Raw genomic sequence first — 20,033 nt, 5'->3', positions numbered from 1 at the left:
GTGTGAATGCGCACTACAACAACAGCTGTTCAAGGCCAGGTGACAGTCACGATCAGCCATGCTTTGGTGTTGGTGCAGAAGCGCAGTGATGCAAATAACGACTAGTCAAACAAGGGTCGGGTCCAAAAGGCACTTCTTTTTTAGTGTCTGTAATATGTAACCATTTCACGTCACCTGCTTTGTCTTTTTCAAAGCAGATCCTGAACACCCAGACTGCCTGGAGCATTTCTTGCACATTAATAATATAGAAAGCACTAATCATTTGCATTGTTCTACCTCCCAGTATTCCCAGTTGGATACACAGTTAAATAAAGATTAATACTAGTTTTGAGCCCTCATTCCATCATTTGTTCAGACCCTGCTGTTTTGGACTTTATGTTAATCTTTCATTTTCATGAAGTAATGAACGAGTGGGCCGAGTGACAATGGCTGTTTCTGCTTCTACTTGTGATGAGAGAGCTCTACCCATCTCTTAATCTCTTATATATAGCTGTTGTTGTTTTGTATGGCGCGATGGATTGAGGGTGCGGGAATGTTATACTCTGGAAACAGACGTATATCTCTTACTGTAATGGAACAATGAACCTTCCTACGCGTGCTGCTGTTGTGCTGTTTTCAGGCTTTTGCTACCATCTGCTGATCAAAATGGGAACTTCTTCTGATTACTTGATATTTATTAACTGTTATTTTGATTTCATTTGTCGACATATCCTTTAAATCTCCACATTCCTTTTGTGGTACTTCCCCAACAAATTCTAATAGATCGATAGATAGATGATAGATAGATAGATACTCCAAAAAGTATGGTTATGTGCATATTTTTGTCAATTGTGTTTTATAGATTGTTTTTATGTGTATTTATTAGTGATCGTTGCACTGTTTGGTTGGCACTTTCAATTTTGCTGTACATATTACAATGACAATAACATCTATTGATCTTTTGCTCATCTCAGTTCTGCCTCCCCTCAATCTGGCTGCCAATCTCTCGATTTCCATATGATTCTGCAACATAATTTTAATTCAGTGTGGATAGTAATAAAACAATTAGTAATAGTATTATTTATTTATTTTACATCTTAGCTGTATGGTACATTTCTGCACAGTGGAAACAATCATTCAGGGAGAACAAGGTCCCATGTTCTGGACCTAATACCAGAGCTTTATGCCCGTGAGGCAACCAACACCCCCCTTTTTACGAGCTTCTACTGAGACAAGCTTATGAACTGACAATGTTCTGGTCATATATACGCAACAGTAGTAAAATAATGAGTTTTTCCATGTTTTAATGTGAAGTGCGCATATGTCGCACATTTGTATGCAAACATTGTGACCATCAGCAACACACAAACAGTGTCTCTAAACAAACATAGTCCTGAGGTATTCTTCACAACTACATTGCACATGAAGCAAAGCAAATTAAACTGTTTCGTTACATATAATTAAAACATTGCTACCATCTCCTTGATGGGAAAGTATGAAGCAGTCAATATTTGCTGATCAATAGTAGCAACAAAAAAACACCAGAGGGCAAAGGTGGGACATCCAGATGAGAGACGAGTCGACCGCTGCTCCTCAGCAGAGCCTCCAGGATCAGACGGAGGACATGTCATGAAGGCCACTGGTGGCTTCCCTGTATGGAAGGACGAGTTCCAAAGTGGGGAACTCCTCACAGAAAAGGACGAGGTCAGCAGGGCCAGTGGGTTTCCCAAAAGCTCACAGGGCCACTTATTACCAGCTGGAAGGCACACGGTCAGCTCTGGATAAAAATGACTCAACCGAAGAGTGACCCTCTGGAGGAAGAACAAAGACAGCTGGTAAAATGCCACCCGGTGAACTCTGACAGTGAGATCCTCGAGGAGGAGTTCTCTGAGCAGACAGGGAAGCAGACAATGTGCTTAGTGGCAGAGCAAACAGTACAGCTTTTCACTTCCTTCTGTCCTATGAAAGCCCTGCATCCCCAAATATGCATTTACAGTATAATTAAACATAAGATCAGTGCCCCAATAAAGTATTCTGATTCTGATTCAATACATTCCTAAAATACAATGTATTTACTGTATGTGATATGTTGAGTAAGAGTGCTTTCACACTGCACCTTGAGGATGGTCTTTACCTCCACAAGAGAAAATGATGATCCCATATCTTCTAAATAAAAATCACATCCCTATTTACACAGTAACATTGCAGCTAAAACTTACATGTGAGTGAACTGCAGGCTAATGTGACCTCTGGCATAGACACTTTGTCAAAACAAAAGGCCCTTTTCTTTTTGAGGTAATGAGAAGATAAAAAGAAACAGATTTTGATTTGAGATTGGTTGGACAGAGTGAAATTAAGTACAGTATTGATATACAGTGACTTCTAGGGGAGATTCACTTAAAAATGTTACAAATATTAAAGTCTTAGTTCACCAAAATAATATTTCATTAACAAAATAGTTACAAAATTATAATTTTGTTAGGTAAAGAATAGGCTCTCTGGAAAAGGAAATCGATATTTCTCTGACAGTCGATGATGGAAATAGGTAGCCACCTCATGACAGATGCATTTTTCTATTGTAAGACACATGCGCACACGAGAGAGAGCGAGATATTAAATATGGAATAAGCCTCTCATTTTACAATTCCTTACAAGGATATATTAATAGACATTAGGCAATAATAACGTTAAAATAATATAATGATTTGTAAATATTATTACAAATATTTTGATTTTTTTATCACCAATTTGCATTTGATAGGAATAGAAAATTAGTTGAATGACACAAACCCAGCGTCCATCGATTGTGATCTTCAACAATAAAGGCATAATTAAACTGAAACACCTAATGATAACATATTTTTGATGTATTATATTTGTTTAATTAATGCTCGTCCCTCAATATTTTGTTCAGATCACCCATCAAAGCAATTTAAAATCAATTGCTCCAATATTGCATTTAATTTGGATAAATTCTATTTTCTACTTTTATAGCAAATTCCCATTTGTTTTTATGCTTTTAAAAAATAGCGACGAAAGGATTCAGCACAGTCAGTCCCCCTATAGTAACTCCAATCTTCCTCTCTATGCAGCAAAATAAGATCATTCACACACTGCGGCGTCACATTAACCACACCCCTTTTCATGTTGCAGCAAAACACTCGAAGGAGTTTTTTTCTATTATTTTCCCAGCATGCTCCTGGAGAAGTGCAGTGACGTAAACATGCGCAGAAGAGAAATCCTGACGAGAAGTCAAAGCCGCTCTTTTCAAAATATCGGGACGCAAATCCTTTATTTTAATGTACCTTATTATCACTCGTGCAAACGATTAAAAATAGAACATACATATAAAACAAAATAGCATCAGTTGTCTCAAGATTTTATATATTACTACTGTATGTCTGAATTATGAAAGACTCACAATCAACCTTCCCTCTAAGGTGCGTTCGTGCGTAATTACGCACAGCTGATACGGTCTTCGCGCAGCGAAAATCTACGTTGAAAATCAAATTTAAATTGAAAATAACAAACACGTAAAAATTCATTCTGTGCTATTTTCCACTGTGAGTCAGTGAGTGACCGGTGACTGGCTGCTCCGGCTAATGATGAAATTCACAAGTTTTTACGCATCTAATAGACGCCATTGTAATCGGAGTTCCAGGACTCAGAACGCAGACGCATTGTGAGTCACAATAAGAACTTGATTTCATGCAAATATTATTAATATAAAAATGAACAGATAAACAACATGATAATAATAATGTTTATTTTGAAATGTGTTACTACTTCGTAACATAATGTTTAAAGGTGTCGTTAAAATGAATAAGTCAGAGAAGTAAAATATAAATACTTCAGCTACATTCAAAGTGCAAAAAGAACGCAATCACAAGTTTAAGATGTTACCCCGAAGGTGACCTCTTGATGTAGCCTACTGAAGATTATGAAAAAAAAAAACAAGAGAAATTGTGAAAGACTCAATCTTTCTCCGAAACTAGCACTGTAGGTTGACCGAACCAGCAAAACAAATGACGTGAGCTTTGGTTTCAGAGGCTGCTGAACTGATCGTTTAAGGACCGCCCAGGAGCAGATGACAACAACAAAACAGAGGGTGTTAGCCTAGTTAGCTGCTCGATATAAACAACTGGTGGTTTTGTTCTAGTGTTAAAATATCTCGGCTGGAGTTCTCACAAGTTTAAGTTTCTTTTACGGCAGTATGATCCATCTTCACAATTAAACATGGTTATCAATTTATCCTAATCTAGTTTAGTTTAGCTAATGTTAAGTGGCTTGCTAAGCTACCTCTATGTATACCAATCTAAAACAGGTTAGCTAGCTAGCCGAGTTGCTAGCTTTTTAGCTAGCCAACTCGCCAAGGCGAGGTGGAGACCAGAGAGGACAGGGAGATGCGAGGGAAGTGAGGTAAGGAATTGAAATAATTTCTTGAATTGATTCAGCGTGGATAGTCGTCTTCCTCAAAATGTAGGTCTAAGAAAATGATGTGGATTATTTTGGATAATCTCATCACTTTTGTCAAATTCATCGACGTTCGAATAGCTACACTCCGCTAGCCTGGCAGCTGTGTTAGCTAATAATCAGTTAGCAGCAGCTGCATATGGACCCATCCTTCGCACGATACCAATGCATGGTTGGTGGCCTCGATGTTAACATCAAATATTAAGTGTCGATGTCTTCCAAATAGCCGCTATTAAACATACACATTTACAGTCGGGTAACCCTGAGCTATAGAGGCCTAGAGACGTGCAATCCGTTGTTAAGGGCAATTAGCTAACCAGCATTCGCATTGTCTGCTGTGATGGCAGCTTAGCTTCTCTATTGTGTTTTACATTAGTTAACGCTACTCTAACGCGTTGTGTAGATAATGTATCGTTTCATCAGTGCAGCACTTTTTTTTCTGACCCTCCACATGAACATCACCAAACAAAATCTTCTACTTGTACTTTGCGAAAGTTTGGCTTTGTCTTACTGCAGACCGGCATGCAATAAATGATTTCTTATGTTTTGAACCCTTTACAGCAGTTTGTAACGTGACTTCATGACTCGGTAAATGAATTAGTTGTATAGGCAGGAAATGTGGTTGTTTTAAGAATTTATGTGGAATTGGATACCATTTTCGTCTTTTATAAAAGAAAAAGGAGGCAAATCCTACTAAGCAGAAGAAAAACAACCCTTTACTTATCCAGCAACGGTGAACTTCTACTTGCACTCAACACAAACAATCTTTTTTTCCACAAAATGTTTTTCTTCCCACACATAATAAGTCTGAATACACACATGTATAAGTCTTAATACACATGCACACATACAAAAATGGTGGCGTGATGAGCAGCTACATTGTGGTGTCCAGGTTTGCTGCCTTGCTCAAAGGCACTTGAGGACTCAGGAAGTAAACTGGCACCTCAACCACTACTTATCCATTTTGTCTGTGCTGGTCTTCATCCGGCCAATCCCCTGTGGACTGAGCATTAACATAGACCATGTTAATCATAATGTCCTTATTACCCTCGTAGTTAACATATTGATTTTATGTTATTGATTATTAACTATCATTATAAGGCAGCTTTCTGTCATTCTGTTTGTATTAGTCATTTGATGAAAATAAGAACATTTAAAAAATAACACTGCGTGTCACCTCATGTTCATGTATGTCTGTTTTCACAGGGTATATTCGAAAGACTAGATGAGCAAGATAGGCAAGCGTGAAGAACTCTGGGAGATTCAATATGAAGTTGTATGTGTTCCAGGTCAACAATGGCAGCACATTAACTTTTGACACTGATCTTGCCGTCCAAAAGTAATAAACCGATACTTATCCAATGTTATTGAGAAATAAAGCGAAGTGACCCCAAACTATTGTGACTTAAATGCATTTTCTTTCATGTTAGTGTGCTGGAGCTTAAACATGCCATCCAAGCCAAATACAAGATTGCTATTCAACATCAAGTCCTTGTTGTCAATGGAGGGGAATGCATGGCTGCAGACAGACGTGTCTGCAGCTACAGTGCTGGCACTGTAAGTTCATGCACTTTCTTTGTGTGATTTTTATTTGCCTGGAAGGCATACATTTTGCATACGTGATCTTCCTGTTAATCTTGTTTTACTCTGCAGGAAACCAACCCCATTTTCCTATTCAACAAAGAGATGATCCTGTGTGACCGGGATCCAACGATCCCCAAAACCACCTTCTCAATTGAGAGTGAGATTCAGGTTAAAGTGGAGGAATCTCTGCTCATGCCAGCTGTCTTTCATACTGTTGCTTCTCGGACACAACTTGCTCTGGTATTTATCTGTTTATTTTTAAGATTGTCTTTCATTGTTCTGTCTCTGTCTTAAGAAAGTCAAATTCTTCAATTCAATTCCTAACATTGTTATTTTTTTTTGCCTTTCTAGGAAATGTTTGAAGTTGCCGATAAACTTAGTTCTTTCTGTGAACGTTTGGTTCATGATGAACACCTTCAGCACCAAGGCTGGGCTGCCATTATGGCTAATCTGGATGACTGCACTCTGTCGTATCAGAAGTTGCTCATGAAATTTGATACTACGTACTCAAATTATCAAAGTGACTTGGAAGTAATAAAGATGAAACTTACAAAGTAAGTGTTGACACAAAAAAATGATGTGATATTTTGTACTTCGCTAAACTTTACTAGTTTTTAAAATTAATAAGAACATAGTTAGAATTCAAAATAAATCATTCATAGTCCTTTATCAATTAATGATGTGAAAGAACATTAATTAAATGCAAGTAAAAATTCATTTCTGCATAAATGAGCTTGATGATGAAGTCTAAATGTGCATTTTGTTATGACTGCAGGTTAGGAACAGCAGTTTCTGTGATGGCCAGGATACCTCTGCTGGAATGTTTGACACGGCACAGTTACAGAGAGAATATGGAAAAGTCCAGTTCAACACCTGAAAAGGATTCGGATGAGACGGAAGAAGAAAAATCAACTGATTCTGTACGCTGCACTGCTGGTGTCCCGAGGCCCTCCAAATTCTCCTCCTCTGCTTCAGCGGCAGCAACTTGCGAACCAACTGGAGACCAGGAAACAAATGCAATGACTGACAGTGGCGGACTGAGATCTGCGCTTTTGGATGATGACACGCCAGAGTTTGCCAACCCGCCCTACTTCAACGTCACATTATTAGACTGGATCAACGTGCAAGACAGACCCAATGATGTAGAATCGGTTGTGAGAAAATGCTTTGACTCCATCACTAGGGTGAGTCGGCGATATATGACTGGACGCATCTCTTCTGTTGAAGTATGAAGTCTTAAATTGTGGAGGAAAATATCCTGGCTGAATCTTTTCTTTCAGCTCGACCCAAGGATCATTCAGCCCTTTCTGGCAGATTGCCGTGACACAATTGCCAAGCTAGATAATCAAAACATGAAAGCTATCAAGGGCCTCGAGGACAGGTTGTACGCTCTGGATCAAATGATTGCAAGCTGCAAGAAGTTGGTGAATGAACAAAAAGAACTCGCTCAGGTTTGTGAAGTAAACAATAAATGGATTTAAGCTGCTTTCATTGTCTTCAATTTTTTTTTTTTTTAAACAATTGTGCTCACGTCTTGTATCTTGCAGGGATTTTCAGCCAATCAGAAGCGAGCTGAAAACCTGAAGGATACATCTGTTCTGCCTGACTTGTGTCTGAGTCACACCAACCAGCTAATGATCATGTTGAACAACCACAGGAAGCTGCTGGACATCAAAAAGAAGTGCACCACTGCCAAGCAAGAACTTGCAAACAACCTTCAAGTTCGACTCAAGTAAACCTCAAAGCCACTCCTTCCCAAATATTTATTGCCTTTTCTACTTTTATAACGCTAACCGGTAGATCTCTGTTTTGAATAACGTCAACCGGACTTTTAGGAAAAGACGTTTTGGTTTTCATCCAATAGGCTTCTTCAGTTCTGACTGGCTGGTGGTTTTTTTAGATATTTAATATAGTGGGGATGGACCAGGTTGTTAAGTCGGTGTGGGAGTTGTCGAAACCCAGTCATTCAGCACTCGCAAGAGCTTGGAGTTTGGGTGAAAGGTGTCGTTTGAGCCTGCGCAGGGAACCCAACTAACCTCGCTAACTGACGCTAAGTCTCTTGGATGAGAGGCAAAATATCAAAGTCAAGATAATCATTACTCTGCTATTAACAGCAGTGAGGTTTTCCCTTAGGTGGTGCTGCTACGTGATGCTTCATGCCGACCAGGACGGTGAGAAGCTCCAGGCGCTGCTCAGACTTCTGACGGAGCTGATAGAAAGAGTGAGGGTGGTCGAAGCCCTCAGTACCGTGCCCCAGATGTATTGCTTGGCAGTGGTGGAAGTTGTCAGGAGAAAAATGTTTATGCGCCACTACAGAGAGGTCAGTGCAAAATTCCTGTGTGTGTGTGTGTATATATAGTAATTGTCACCATGACGAAGTGGTTACTGATTTTATACTTTTTTATATATTGGTTGTATTTACATCGTCATTGTAGTTTCATAGTTTTACTGAAACTGATTATCTTTTCGTGTTCTACTATCTACATTTTGGAGATGATTCCTTTAGCTCCAGGATGGGACCGTTTCAAACATGACTGGTGCTAAAGCTTCTTTTTTGCTAAAATGGCGAGTTCCATCATGTCCTGTAAGTGAATTGTTATTTTGCTGTAAATTCTTTTCAGTGGGCATACGCTCTTGTGAAGGATGGGAAGCTTCTGTACGAGGCAGAGAAGTTCAAAAGGGAATCCTTTGGGAAACTCTTTAGTAAGTATCTTTTGCAAACGTTCATCTGATGACATTCACTTTGAACACGGTGTGCTTTTTTTTCTCTTTCTTCTTTCAGGGAAGTCTTTCCTCAGAAATCGTTTGTTCAAAGGACTTGATTCCTGGCCTCCAACGTCATTTTGTGTAAGTCCAAATTTAAGATACTCTTACAAACTTGGCATTATGTATTATCTATACTCTTTGTCAAAGGGTCTGTTCTCTTTTTTTCTGTTTATTCTCATTTGTAGACACGAAAGCCCAGAAGGTTTGACGATGAACTTCCAGACATCTCTGTTGAGGACCTGCAGTACTTGAAATCTTGTTGTCCTGTAGAGGTGCAGCCTTTCCTTATGTAAGCTATTATCCCCAAGTATTAACATGATTTTGGGTAGAAATGTTTCAGTCATTTTAAACTACCAAAACGGTTACAAAATATGGACAATAAAAAAATACATTTGGGAGTTTGTAACCATTTCTAAATCAGGTTTTGTGCGCATCAATTAATTCTTACAATTTGTAAGATATGCTTTTAACAATAAATACGATAGATATGACACTCTTATATAATATCAAATGTGTCAAAAGCAGTTGCTAATAATTGTGAAGAGGACAATAATTCCACATGAGGGTTTGAAGAAGTTCACCACAGTCGGGGTTGAAGGTGGTGCAGGTGGTTGAGCGGGACGTTCTATGATTGAGAGGTTGCCGGTTCGATTCCTGCCTCCGGCACATGTGCGCAAGACATTTCACCTACGTTGCCACTTTGGTTGCTTCGCTTTTGTCAGTCTGCCCAATCGTAGTAATATTAATGAGTATTACACAATGTGAAGCAGCTTTCGTTGCCACTATATAAAACCAATGCATTAAACTTGGCTTGAATATTAAAATGAAGTCATGAGATGTGTTTTACTGGGTCTGTTAGAATAAGGGCTGAGATACACATGAGCGTAGGAAACCATCTACAAGATGTCTATGATATGCTAACTGTCAATGATAGTTAAGACTTTTAGTTATGAATTATCCATGTGCCCGTTCAGGCCTTTGTTATGGACAAAATAGTTAACTAGCTATATGATGCTAGCTCTCTGTACCTAAACATTTGCCAGTCTCAGACAGATTGCATCAGATGCAACCTCTTTGAACTTGTACAACAGATAACTCTGGAAAAACAAGAACCCTTTGTTACCCGAATCTGCAGTTTGGCTTGTGTGGAGAGGCAAATCCTAACCTTTATGTGATAACTAGTTAGCCTTGACCTTAAAGCTGTAATTGTAGTCATTTGCTCTTCATTACATTGATTCTTTCATAGCACGGTCCTTTGATGAGACTTGCATACGTAGTACTTGGAACATTTCAGAAGTACCTGGCCTTCATTACTTGTGTTTTTCTTCTGAAGGCTACCTGCAATGTGTGACTTTGAGCCTTTGAATCGGCACATAGAGACGCTACATCAGCTGGTTCAAGCGGCACAGAGTGTGGATGAGATGTCCCGAACAGTAACTGACCTGCTAAGTGAACAAAGGGTAATAACGGCTTCATTACAGATTCCTTATTTGTACTATTTAGTTAGTGGACATTCAGATTTGTGCAGATTGCTTTTTCATGAAAGAAATTAAATCAAAATATATTCTTTAAATGCAGTGACTTTGCTTTTGCTTATTAATTTAAGACTTTACTCAGTCTCTCTTCTTTGCTGCTGTTTTTGCAGGATTCCTATAGTCGGAGCTCTCACAGATCGACTGTGGTGACATCACAGTCTGAAGGCACACCCGGGACCACAACACCGATGTCCTCCAAAATCCTATCCTCGCTTAGCCTTCAGGGGCCCCTTCATGTTCCGGTTCCGGCTCCTCTTGAGGACTTATCCCCGGACAGCATAGATGCACAGACATTTGACTTTGAAACTATTGGCCATCCAAACATGGACCCGGTCCTGCAGCAGGGCTCCCTTGATTTAGATTCTCTCGCAGAGAGCCCTGAATCTGACTTCATGTCTGCCGTTAATGAATTTGTGATTGAAGAGAACTTGACCTCCCCAAACCCAATCAGTGATCCCACCAGCCCTGAAATGATGGTTGAGTCATTATATTCTTCCGTCATCAACGCTATTGACAACAAGCGTATGCAGGACACCACGACACTACAGAGGGAGAACTCATGGATCGCTCTTCTCAGGCAAGTCATTGATAAGTATCGATCTGCTGCAGAGGAGTCCCATTCCAACTTAAGTAGTGTAAAAGATGACCTCTATCACTTAAGAGGCATGGTTTCAAAAGAGCATCATGACTTTAGTTTTGTCTTAAGGAATATGACCACAGAGGTACGCCACGTTGTAGACAACATCTGCCACACCCGCGAACAGGAACTGAAGGAGCAGCATCAACATGAGCTGATCTACCTCAGGCAGGAGCACGAGAAGCGGGCTCAAACACTAAAAGAGGAAAACCAGGTAAACCAGAATATCGTCAGAGATGTCCAGCGTGCAATGCTGGAACTGGAAGGCCTTTTGCAGCGCAAAGAAAAAGAACTTGCCCAGCTTGAGAATGAGAAAGAGCGATGGGCTGAAACAGACAGTAATCAGATGGATAAGATCAAAGACCTGGAGCAGATCACTAGTGATCAGGGCGAAGAGATCCACAGATTATTGGCTTCAAAAGACTCTCTTACTGGCCAGCTTGAGAACCTGCGCTTTGAGATTGAACGTAGCCGGGAAAAGATTCGCCAGGAGTTGGAAGTAGTAGAGCGGTCCCACTTGAAGGAGCTGGAGGAACGAATCCAGCAGGAGCACAAGGTCGAAGTGGAGAACCTTATCAAGGATAACCAGAATGCTATGGAGCATCTTGGTGCTGAAAATAGAGCAAAGTTAAGTGACGCAGAAGATCGCCATGCTGCTGTGTTGAAAGACAAGGACAATCAATTAGCAGACTTGGAGGCTCTGAATTCTGAGCTGGCCAAGCTCCGCTGCAAACTGGAGATGGAGCTAGTCCTCAAAGAGTCAGAGACAGAAGACATGAGACTGATATTTGAGGAGACCAAGATGCAGCAGGATGAGGCAGTGCAGTCCCGGGTAGAGGTTGAGACCAGAGGGTTTAGGGAAGAGCTGGCAGCTATCAAAGAACAGCTTCAAGCAAAAAATGAGGAGTATGACGTGGACCTATCTGACCTGAGAACTTTCATGAGGGTTGAGAAGGACCACTGCATCTCAGAGCTGATGGATAGACACGATGAGGAGACTACTTTGTTACAGAATGAGCTGGCCTCTCTGCAGCTGAGAGCCCGAGACGCTGAAAGGAAGCATGCCGCGCAACAAGAGAATCTTACGCAAGAGGTGCACCAACAAGAGGCTGCTCGAAGCGAAGAAAAAGAAAAGCAGTTGAGCAGCTTTCAAGAGCTGGAACAAGAGTTGAGGACTGTTATCAGCAATTTGCAGGCAGAAAACGAGCAGCTCTTCAAACGGCTGGAGCAAAACAGACTGGCCATTGAGAAAAATTTAGAAAAAGAAGAAGCCTCTAAAGTTGCATCATTAGGTGCCTTTCAAGAATTGGAGCAGCAGAAGGAGGAGATGGAGGAAAGACTGTCAGCAAAAATCAAACAGCTGGAGAATGAGCTTCGTGATCGACAATTCTCAAAAAGGTACGTTTTTACTCACAATGGCGTGTGGTGGAGTGAGGAAGCTGCAAAATCTGTAGCCAAAGTTTTCATTCTAATTTAGTCAAGAGTTAAAGTAAAACCTATATTTTTGTCACTTGAGAGTGAACTCTCTTGCCTGTTTTCGTGTGTTCTGTGCGTGCCTAGATTATGTAATTTCTTTGCTATAACTTGTTTCATGTGCCTTTCAGTGAAGAAGGGTTGTCGCTGCGTGCCGAGGAAGGTGCAGCTGCTGGACCACGTCTGCCACTAGACCCGGCAGAACAGCAGGAGCAGCAGGAGAAGACCTCCCTGCAGTCCCAGATAGAGCTCCTGGAGAAAAAGAAGAATGAGGAGCTACAAAACATCAAGACATCCCTAATCGCAGAACAGCAGGTTTGTAATTTGGCTTTAAAGAAACAGCAACATTAATGTTGTTGATGTAAGTGTAACAGAAACTAAAGCGTGATCGAATTTCTTTTCAAGACAATTAACCATCAGATTTGACACATAGCTTTCAGCTGTTTGTTGTTCAGTTCCCCCAAAGCGCTGTAGCATTTGCATTCAATTTCTTTCAAGTAATATATCGATGCATATTAGAATGTCGGTACAATAAACTAAATCCAAAGAGCTGTGTTTTTAACTTTCTGAAAGTATTGCATGTTTTATTTGAAATTCAGTCTGATCAGCTTTAAACATGATAATTATAGTGAATTGTATTTTTTTGTTACATTTTGAAAAGCTCAGACACGGATTGAAAAAAAAAAAAAAAAGAAACAAATCAGTTTAAAAAAACCAACCTCAAACCATTCTTGCTTTGGTGTGAATTCTCTGTTTCCATCAAAAACCACTGGTGAGCTGGTTAACCGTTTTTACTGACTGTTTCTCTAGACTCATTTCAACACCGTTCTAACCCGTGAGAAGTTGAAGAAGGAGCGAATCATTAATGAGCTGACAGAGGAGTTGCTTAAAGTCACCCAGCAGCAGGACAAGGACAAAGGTAAGCGTTGATGAAGAGGAGTGCGTTCAGAGGAAGGCAGTCACCTTTTAACGTCTGATGAAAGACACGGCTAATGAGCAATTGTGTTTAAAAGGGCACACGTTTTGGTTGAATGAAAGATGTTGGCACAATATGAGATGGAAATAAGCTGCATGCTCAAAAAAAAAACCAGTTGCCGCCTGGATTTAACTACGCAAATAGGTACGAGCTGGACATATTCCAAGATGACAATACCAGGAATCATGGGACTCCGACTGAAAGAGCATGACAGACATCGTTTTCAAACATGGATTTGTCCGAGCAGTGTATAATTATGTTAATATTCCTCTTTAGGAATGTTCTCAGCTATGTATGTTCCTCTGTACCGTTTGCCGTGTCCGTTCTAGCATTGTGTGCCGCTCAGTTCTGATATATCTTAACTCTTTGCAGCTCTGATAGAGACGCTCTCAGAAGACAGAGCTTGTGTCATGCAGGAGAAGAAACACTTGGAAGAAGAGCTCAACCGATTGCGCAGCACTGCGCTGGTCTCCTCTGCCATCTTTACTCCTCGCCCCTCAGCCCAGGAGTTCCCAGAGGCAGCGGCAGCAGCAGCCAGGGCTGTGCCTGTTTCTGGAGCGTGCTACTCTGAGTTCACATCTGAAACCGACAGACTGGTGTCTGTAGCAGCCATTCGAGATGACGAGCAAGTTGATTCAGCTGTAGAAGCCAGCATGGTGACAGTCCAGTAAGGATGTTCTCTCTGATAAAGCATGTTTGGTTGATAGTGTGAGGCCGGCGTCTTGGTTCGATTGCTGAAATAATTGCCAAAGTCAAAGATGAGGTCACTTTGATTGTTTTATTTTAAAAATAATTTGTATTATTTTATTTCATGATTAAGGATAGATTTGTGACTATTCTTTGCACGTTTGAGATATCCTGTATTTCCATAGCGAACATACGGCAGACATGAACTTGGCTTTTCTTATGATGACATGAAAATGGTTGTCAAGCCAGTGAAAGAAAGCCCTTTGTGTGCTTGATGAATGGTTTCAAAAGGGCATTGTGTAAAATATCAAACGTGCAACCCCAGAATAGACATTCGATGTTGGAATGAAGGCAGGCTAAGATCAGGCGGTATGAGATTTCCATTATTGTTATGAATACTGGTCACCTTGAAGTAATAAAACAGCGAATGAGAACCAGTTCATATTTGAAGTGTTTAGAATTTTGTTCACATTTTATATTGGCCATTTGTCAGTAATGCAGTCTCGTTTTCTTTTTTTTTGTAGTGAGAATGTCCTGATCTCAGAGGAGAAGCAGCGAATACTCTTGCTTGAAAGGGTAAATCGACGCACAGTGCATATCCATTACATCTGAGAGCACTAGACACGATGACTCTAAGTGTTTGTCTATGCATTTCAGACTTTACATATGAAAGAAGAAGAAAACAAGCGTCTCAGTCAAAGACTGGTGAGTCATTTCATCCGCCTGTGAGCGATGTAACGCGTGCTCCACTAGATGGCAGTAGTATCAAAGTGTGAATCCAAGACGAGGAATGAGTCGGTGAAGAAAAGTTATTTTAGGTCTCATTAGTGTCATGAGAATGTGAGCGAAACAAAGACCTATCCTTCTGTAAGGTTTAAAGATGCACTCTGTGGTTGGGAAGACTCTGCTTTTAATTATTAATAGACTCAAGACAATTGATTGACAGAGAAGGTTGAACTGTAAATAGTGCTACTAATTAATAAGCCTACTTTTGACTGTGTAGCCAATGTTTCTTAACCCTGCCATGTATAATGTGTAATGTTGTCCTTCGTAGATGTCTCAGAGCATGTCATCCGTGTCGTCACGGCATTCAGACAAAATCGCCATCAGAGAGTAAGTGAATAACAAATACCCCCTCGGCTGTAAAGGGCGCTTTCTCATATGTGTGATTTGTTTTTTTATTCGGTATTTGTTTTTAGGGAGAGACCATTACACGCAGCGTAATTATACATACCGGTACTCTTGCGCAATTACCGTTAATGTGTTGTCTTGTTTGTTGGCAGTTTGCTGATCCCTGTGTCATCGTCCCTTTATTTGTATGTCCATCTTTTTATGCTTCAGTTTCCAGGTAGGCGATTTGGTTCTAATCATCCTGGATGAAAGGCACGACAACTACGTGCTGTTCACTGTTGGTCCCACCCTCTACTTCCTCCACTCAGAGTCTCTCACTGCGCTGGACCTCAAACCAGGTCAGTTCCTGTCTTTTGAAACCGTAATGACAACTATAGTGTTATATATAAAATAATATACATTTGTTCTAATTTTAAAAATGTATTGCCGATATTTGTTTATTTCAATTAATGGATAAATTACTATACTGCTACATTCCTTATGCACAAGTTTACCACAATTTAGATTTTAATAAATACAATTTGTTTGTGGTGCGTTCAATGCTTATTTGCTTAACAAGTCCATTTGCTTCGCTGTTCAGCGACGGGGACGTCCAGACGACCGTGGGTACTTGGAAAAGTGATGGAGAAGGAATATTGCCAGGCAAAAAAGGTACAAAGTGTTTTTAACACATACAGTACATCATGAATATATAAGAGCCAGAATGTGGGCATCAATGAAGCGTGGATTTGTAAATCTAAATTTCAATAAATATTTTATTGTGCTGACTTTGTGCTGCTTTGTCTCTATGCATGGTCCAAACCTCCTTCATGTCTTACAAAGTTTTCTTTCTTTTTGTTTCTTTCTTTCTTTCACCAGGCACAGAACAGGTTCAAGGTTCCGTTAGGAACAAAGTTCTACAGAGTGAAAGCTGTTCCTTGGAACAGAAAAGTGTAGCCACGTGTTGAGCTAATATGTATATTTATATTGCTTAATTTTCAACAGAAACTTCACATCATAATTCATTACTTGAAAATCCAAAAAGACGTTAAACATGGAATGGATTAAGATTGTCATCATGCTATTTTGAATTTCAGTTCATAATATCCACCTGCTACCACATAAAAAAAACAAAAAACTTTAATTTGTTATTGTGGACCAAATGCTATTAAATTCATTAGGGAATGGCCCTAGTCACACTGGCATCACGCCATTTGACCCGCGTGTACAACTGAACAAATTTTGGATGGTAAATATTAGTTGTCATTATCAGCATTTGTCCTTTTTGTGGAAATTACTGCATTATTGTCAACATAAAATATACATTTATTATAAATGTTAAAGGAGGAATGTTCATGGCATGCATATTGCTATATTTTATTTGATTTACTTATCCAGATAAATGTTGTAGTTGGAAATGTAGTTAATGCCGTTTGTTACTCACAGAGCAGCGTGGCCCTCTGTCAGGACTGAAATGTACATTACGGCTGCCTGATGGAAGCAGTCGACCTTACAATCCTTGAAATGCACTTTCAAAAACGATGCTTTTGTTGATTTGAATAGGGAAGTTAACTGAGCTGTCAGAACTAAGTAAATATATCAGCACACACTTCTCACTATCGTAGATTATTGAAACGTAGAAAGGAATACTTTGTGACTGTTTCATTATCGGAAGGCATTGTACATTACCCATCAAATCACATGTAACAATAAATGACTGTATTGTAAAAGATAGAGTTTTGAAACAATAAAGGACTGATCCCAAACATATTTTAATGCTTTTATGAGCACATGTGTGATGCCAATAAAAGTATTGTTGCTCTCATTTCAAAAAACTTGACTACGTAGACAGTTAAATGTTGTTGTTTTTTCTTCCAAGATACACTTGTGGGGTAAGATTTCCGGCATTAACCAAAGAGAGACGTATAGTTTCTAGTTATGTAATAAAATGCAGAGAAAATTCACAATTTAGATTTTTATCACATTTATATGGTAAATAGCTTTTTAATCATAATTTAGTGGGGGGTTTTTCTGGGGGGGATTCAGAAGTCATTGTGGAATAGCAGAATATAGTGTCTTCATTTGATTTAGCATTTTTGCTTTTATGGAAACATTAATGTTGGCATGCTGCTGCAGGAAACAGACTTCAAATAGGCTTCAAATCGAGGCCCAAGAACGATCCGGCCCTCATGGAGAAGGACGCCCACCAACATCACTTTCCCAGTTCACAGCGGGGAGCATAGCAGCTCTCCGCCCGAGCACTCTCTACCATGTGGGTCTAGGGGTGTTTTAACAATGTTTAGCTCTATTTTCGCCATTTAGCATAAGCCTGTTGTCACATTTGGATGGCTCCTTCATAAATTGATGGTGTGATTCCTACATTTTCGGGACAGGCCTGAATGACAAAATATGCAACACAACATTCGATACCGAGGTGGCTGGCAAGCACCAACCATGTGCACTGGACAGGCTCTTAGTGTAAATGTTTACAACCCCCCACTGAGCTCAGTGCTGCTGGGAGTCACTCTCATCGGGCTGAATGGGATTTAACATTGCCATGTGCAGTCCCTCGCTAGTTCCACCATTAAAATTGCCTTTGACTCACTGTCAATGTCTTTCTATGTATGACACATGACAATTTCTTAAAATTGTTGTTGCTGATATGTAGACACACTCGAATCCAAGGATGTGTTCATCTCCATTTTTATTGTGTCATATTTCAACAGTATAATTAACACTTCAATATTTTTAAAAAGTGTCATTTTGCAAATCAAAATTGAGAGTTTTTTCTTACGTACTTCTACTAGAAAATGAAGTAATACACACAGAGTTGGATAAAGTAGCTATGAAAATGTCTCAATCATGAAGCTCTGTGGACGCAATTCAGAAATTACATTGAGAAGCGATTTTGGAGATTCTGATTTTTCTATTAAACAACACAACAAATTATACAAAGTAACCCAAGAGGCAGGATTAAAACTAGTTCTGTTTTGAATCTTTGAAATACACAAATAAATGAGGAAAAGACACCCTTTTAATTTTATGATTAAATTACCTTCATATTGTTTACGTTTCAATGTATAATCTATTTTTTTCAACATAATTTAAAAAGTTCAAAAATAAAAATAACCTAAACTTTCTATGCACAAAATGTTAAATTCATGACCCCTATTATATAAAGATGGGTAGATTAATACAGCTTTCCAATGCCATCAGCTAAAATTCAAAGCCACATTATAAAGCCTTTTCTCTGCGTGTCAACACATGCTGGAGGCACTAAATGAAGGTTTAGATGAGTAAATGTGAAATATCAAAATGATGTCAGAGACAACTCACAAAGAACGTCGCACAGCCTCAGATCTCAGCCTTTGTTACCGATATCCTCTATTTGGAGATAATGCACAAGTTGTATGTGATTTTCCAATATCTCTGACACTAGACGAGATAGATGGAGCTGCAAATAAACAAGCATTATTTGAAGAGTTAATATATGCACGAACTTCAAATGGTGGAGGAATGAAAATAAATAGGAAAGCCTTAACATAACATTTATATATTTGAAATCTAAATGGAACCAGAGTGTTGAAGACGAGCCAAGAAGGCATTAAGGCAGAAACTGCAAACCAAGGAGTAAATCGACTTAATGCCATCACATTTCCACCCTATTCATGTCTAAGAAAAGGGTGAGGGAAAGAGATTAGGTTATATATCTGCTGTCAGGGACTGAAGAGACCAAGAAGAGAACTTCACCTAAACAGAATGATGATCAAACAGACATGCTTTTACAGACATGCTTCGTAATCTCATCCGTTATTGTCCCCCCTCTCTGCCTTGACTGCAGGTTGGGCAGGAAATCTTAGACAGGGCAGATTAAATGTGTGATGAAATGTCTGAGAAATATGTGCGAATGCGCAATACAAGGATGGTTGATTTTCTACCCACATGATGAACATAATCACTATTAGTAACACATATCCACATAAATATGATAATTCAAAATTTAAACACATTTATTGGGCTCATATTGGAAATCATCACCATCTGATGGCATAGTTTTATGGATAATTACCCACCATAGAGATAATGTGGCATATGAAAGGAAAGCTTTGACGCTTTTCCACTTATTTGGAGGAGAGTGCGTAGGTTCAGTTGTGCATGCGAGCTATACCCAAAAGGCAAACATGTGGAAAGTTTGCTGACAAGCATCCAGGCGTGTGGCTAACAAGATTGCATCTGCCAGCAGCAAGAGTGAGATATAACTTCACCACGTATTTAAATGGTAAATTATTTCCACGTTAAGTTCAATGCCATCAGTAATCCTTCCAAATATAGAAAGAACTATTTCATTTTACTGTGAAAAATAATTATTCAAATACCCTATAGTGCAAATCCCATTAATTTAGTGCATGACACAGTTTTTTTGATTTACCACCACAAAACAAAACGGAGAAGAATCCAGCAACCGTTAAAGTCTGTTGTCTTGTTTTTGGTAATCTTGCTGCCTGCTGACAAGTAAATAATCAATAGAAATAGTTCTGGAGTGTCTGAAAATAGGCAGGCGATTTAAACTGTAACTAACAGCCATGCATTTTCCAGCCGCAGTGCAGTATTGAGGAAATGACACCAGCTTTGATGGGTTGTATAGCTTTTGAGATGAGCCTCTTTATGCCGCTTGCAGTTCCATTATGGCTTTGTTCGAAAGCTTGTTTACCTGCTGATAACATACACTGGTGGATTCAGGAGCACCGATCCAAAATCTGCTGCCAAAGTCACTCAAGTCTCATTGTACTGCAGGAGGGGGGGGGGGGAGAAA

At 39.6% G+C, this 20,033-nt stretch overlaps 1 protein-coding gene across 1 annotated transcript; it reads left to right on the top strand.

The window, feature by feature from the left end:
* The first annotated feature begins 5,585 nt into the window (after nucleotides 1-5,585).
* On the top strand, nucleotides 5,586-16,990 carry rb1cc1 (RB1-inducible coiled-coil 1). The gene is made up of 22 exons (XM_068748481.1): nucleotides 5,586-5,791; nucleotides 5,883-6,009; nucleotides 6,106-6,276; nucleotides 6,388-6,590; nucleotides 6,812-7,220; nucleotides 7,317-7,487; nucleotides 7,584-7,768; nucleotides 8,170-8,356; nucleotides 8,658-8,739; nucleotides 8,819-8,883; nucleotides 8,988-9,091; nucleotides 10,136-10,262; nucleotides 10,448-12,372; nucleotides 12,579-12,762; nucleotides 13,258-13,366; nucleotides 13,796-14,090; nucleotides 14,635-14,686; nucleotides 14,768-14,815; nucleotides 15,165-15,223; nucleotides 15,452-15,579; nucleotides 15,822-15,892; nucleotides 16,100-16,990. Exons 1-22 carry the CDS (start codon nucleotides 5,721-5,723, stop codon nucleotides 16,175-16,177), a joined length of 4,851 nt encoding a protein of 1,616 aa, XP_068604582.1. The 5' UTR covers nucleotides 5,586-5,720; the 3' UTR covers nucleotides 16,178-16,990.
* Nucleotides 16,991-20,033: the final 3,043 nt, after the last annotated feature.

The sequence above is a fragment of the Brachionichthys hirsutus genome, chromosome 15 (genome assembly GCF_040956055.1).
Source record: "Brachionichthys hirsutus isolate HB-005 chromosome 15, CSIRO-AGI_Bhir_v1, whole genome shotgun sequence".
NCBI lineage: Eukaryota > Metazoa > Chordata > Actinopteri > Lophiiformes > Brachionichthyidae > Brachionichthys > Brachionichthys hirsutus.
The sequence above is the reverse complement of the archived record's forward strand: the minus strand, read 5'-3'. Positions and strand labels throughout refer to the sequence as shown.

What these genes read in the sequence shown, in the direction of transcription:
- rb1cc1 (XM_068748481.1), top strand. Translation starts at nt 5,721, where the DNA reads ATGAAGTTGTATGTGTTCCAGGTCAACAATGGCAGCACATTAACTTTT. An exon ending in GCAGCTACAGTGCTGGCACT is followed by an intron (nt 6,010 to 6,105) that starts GTAAGTTCATGC and finishes TTTACTCTGCAG; the next exon opens with GAAACCAACCCCATTTTCCT. An exon ending in AATATTGCCAGGCAAAAAAG is followed by an intron (nt 15,893 to 16,099) that starts GTACAAAGTGTT and finishes TTCTTTCACCAG; the next exon opens with GCACAGAACAGGTTCAAGGT.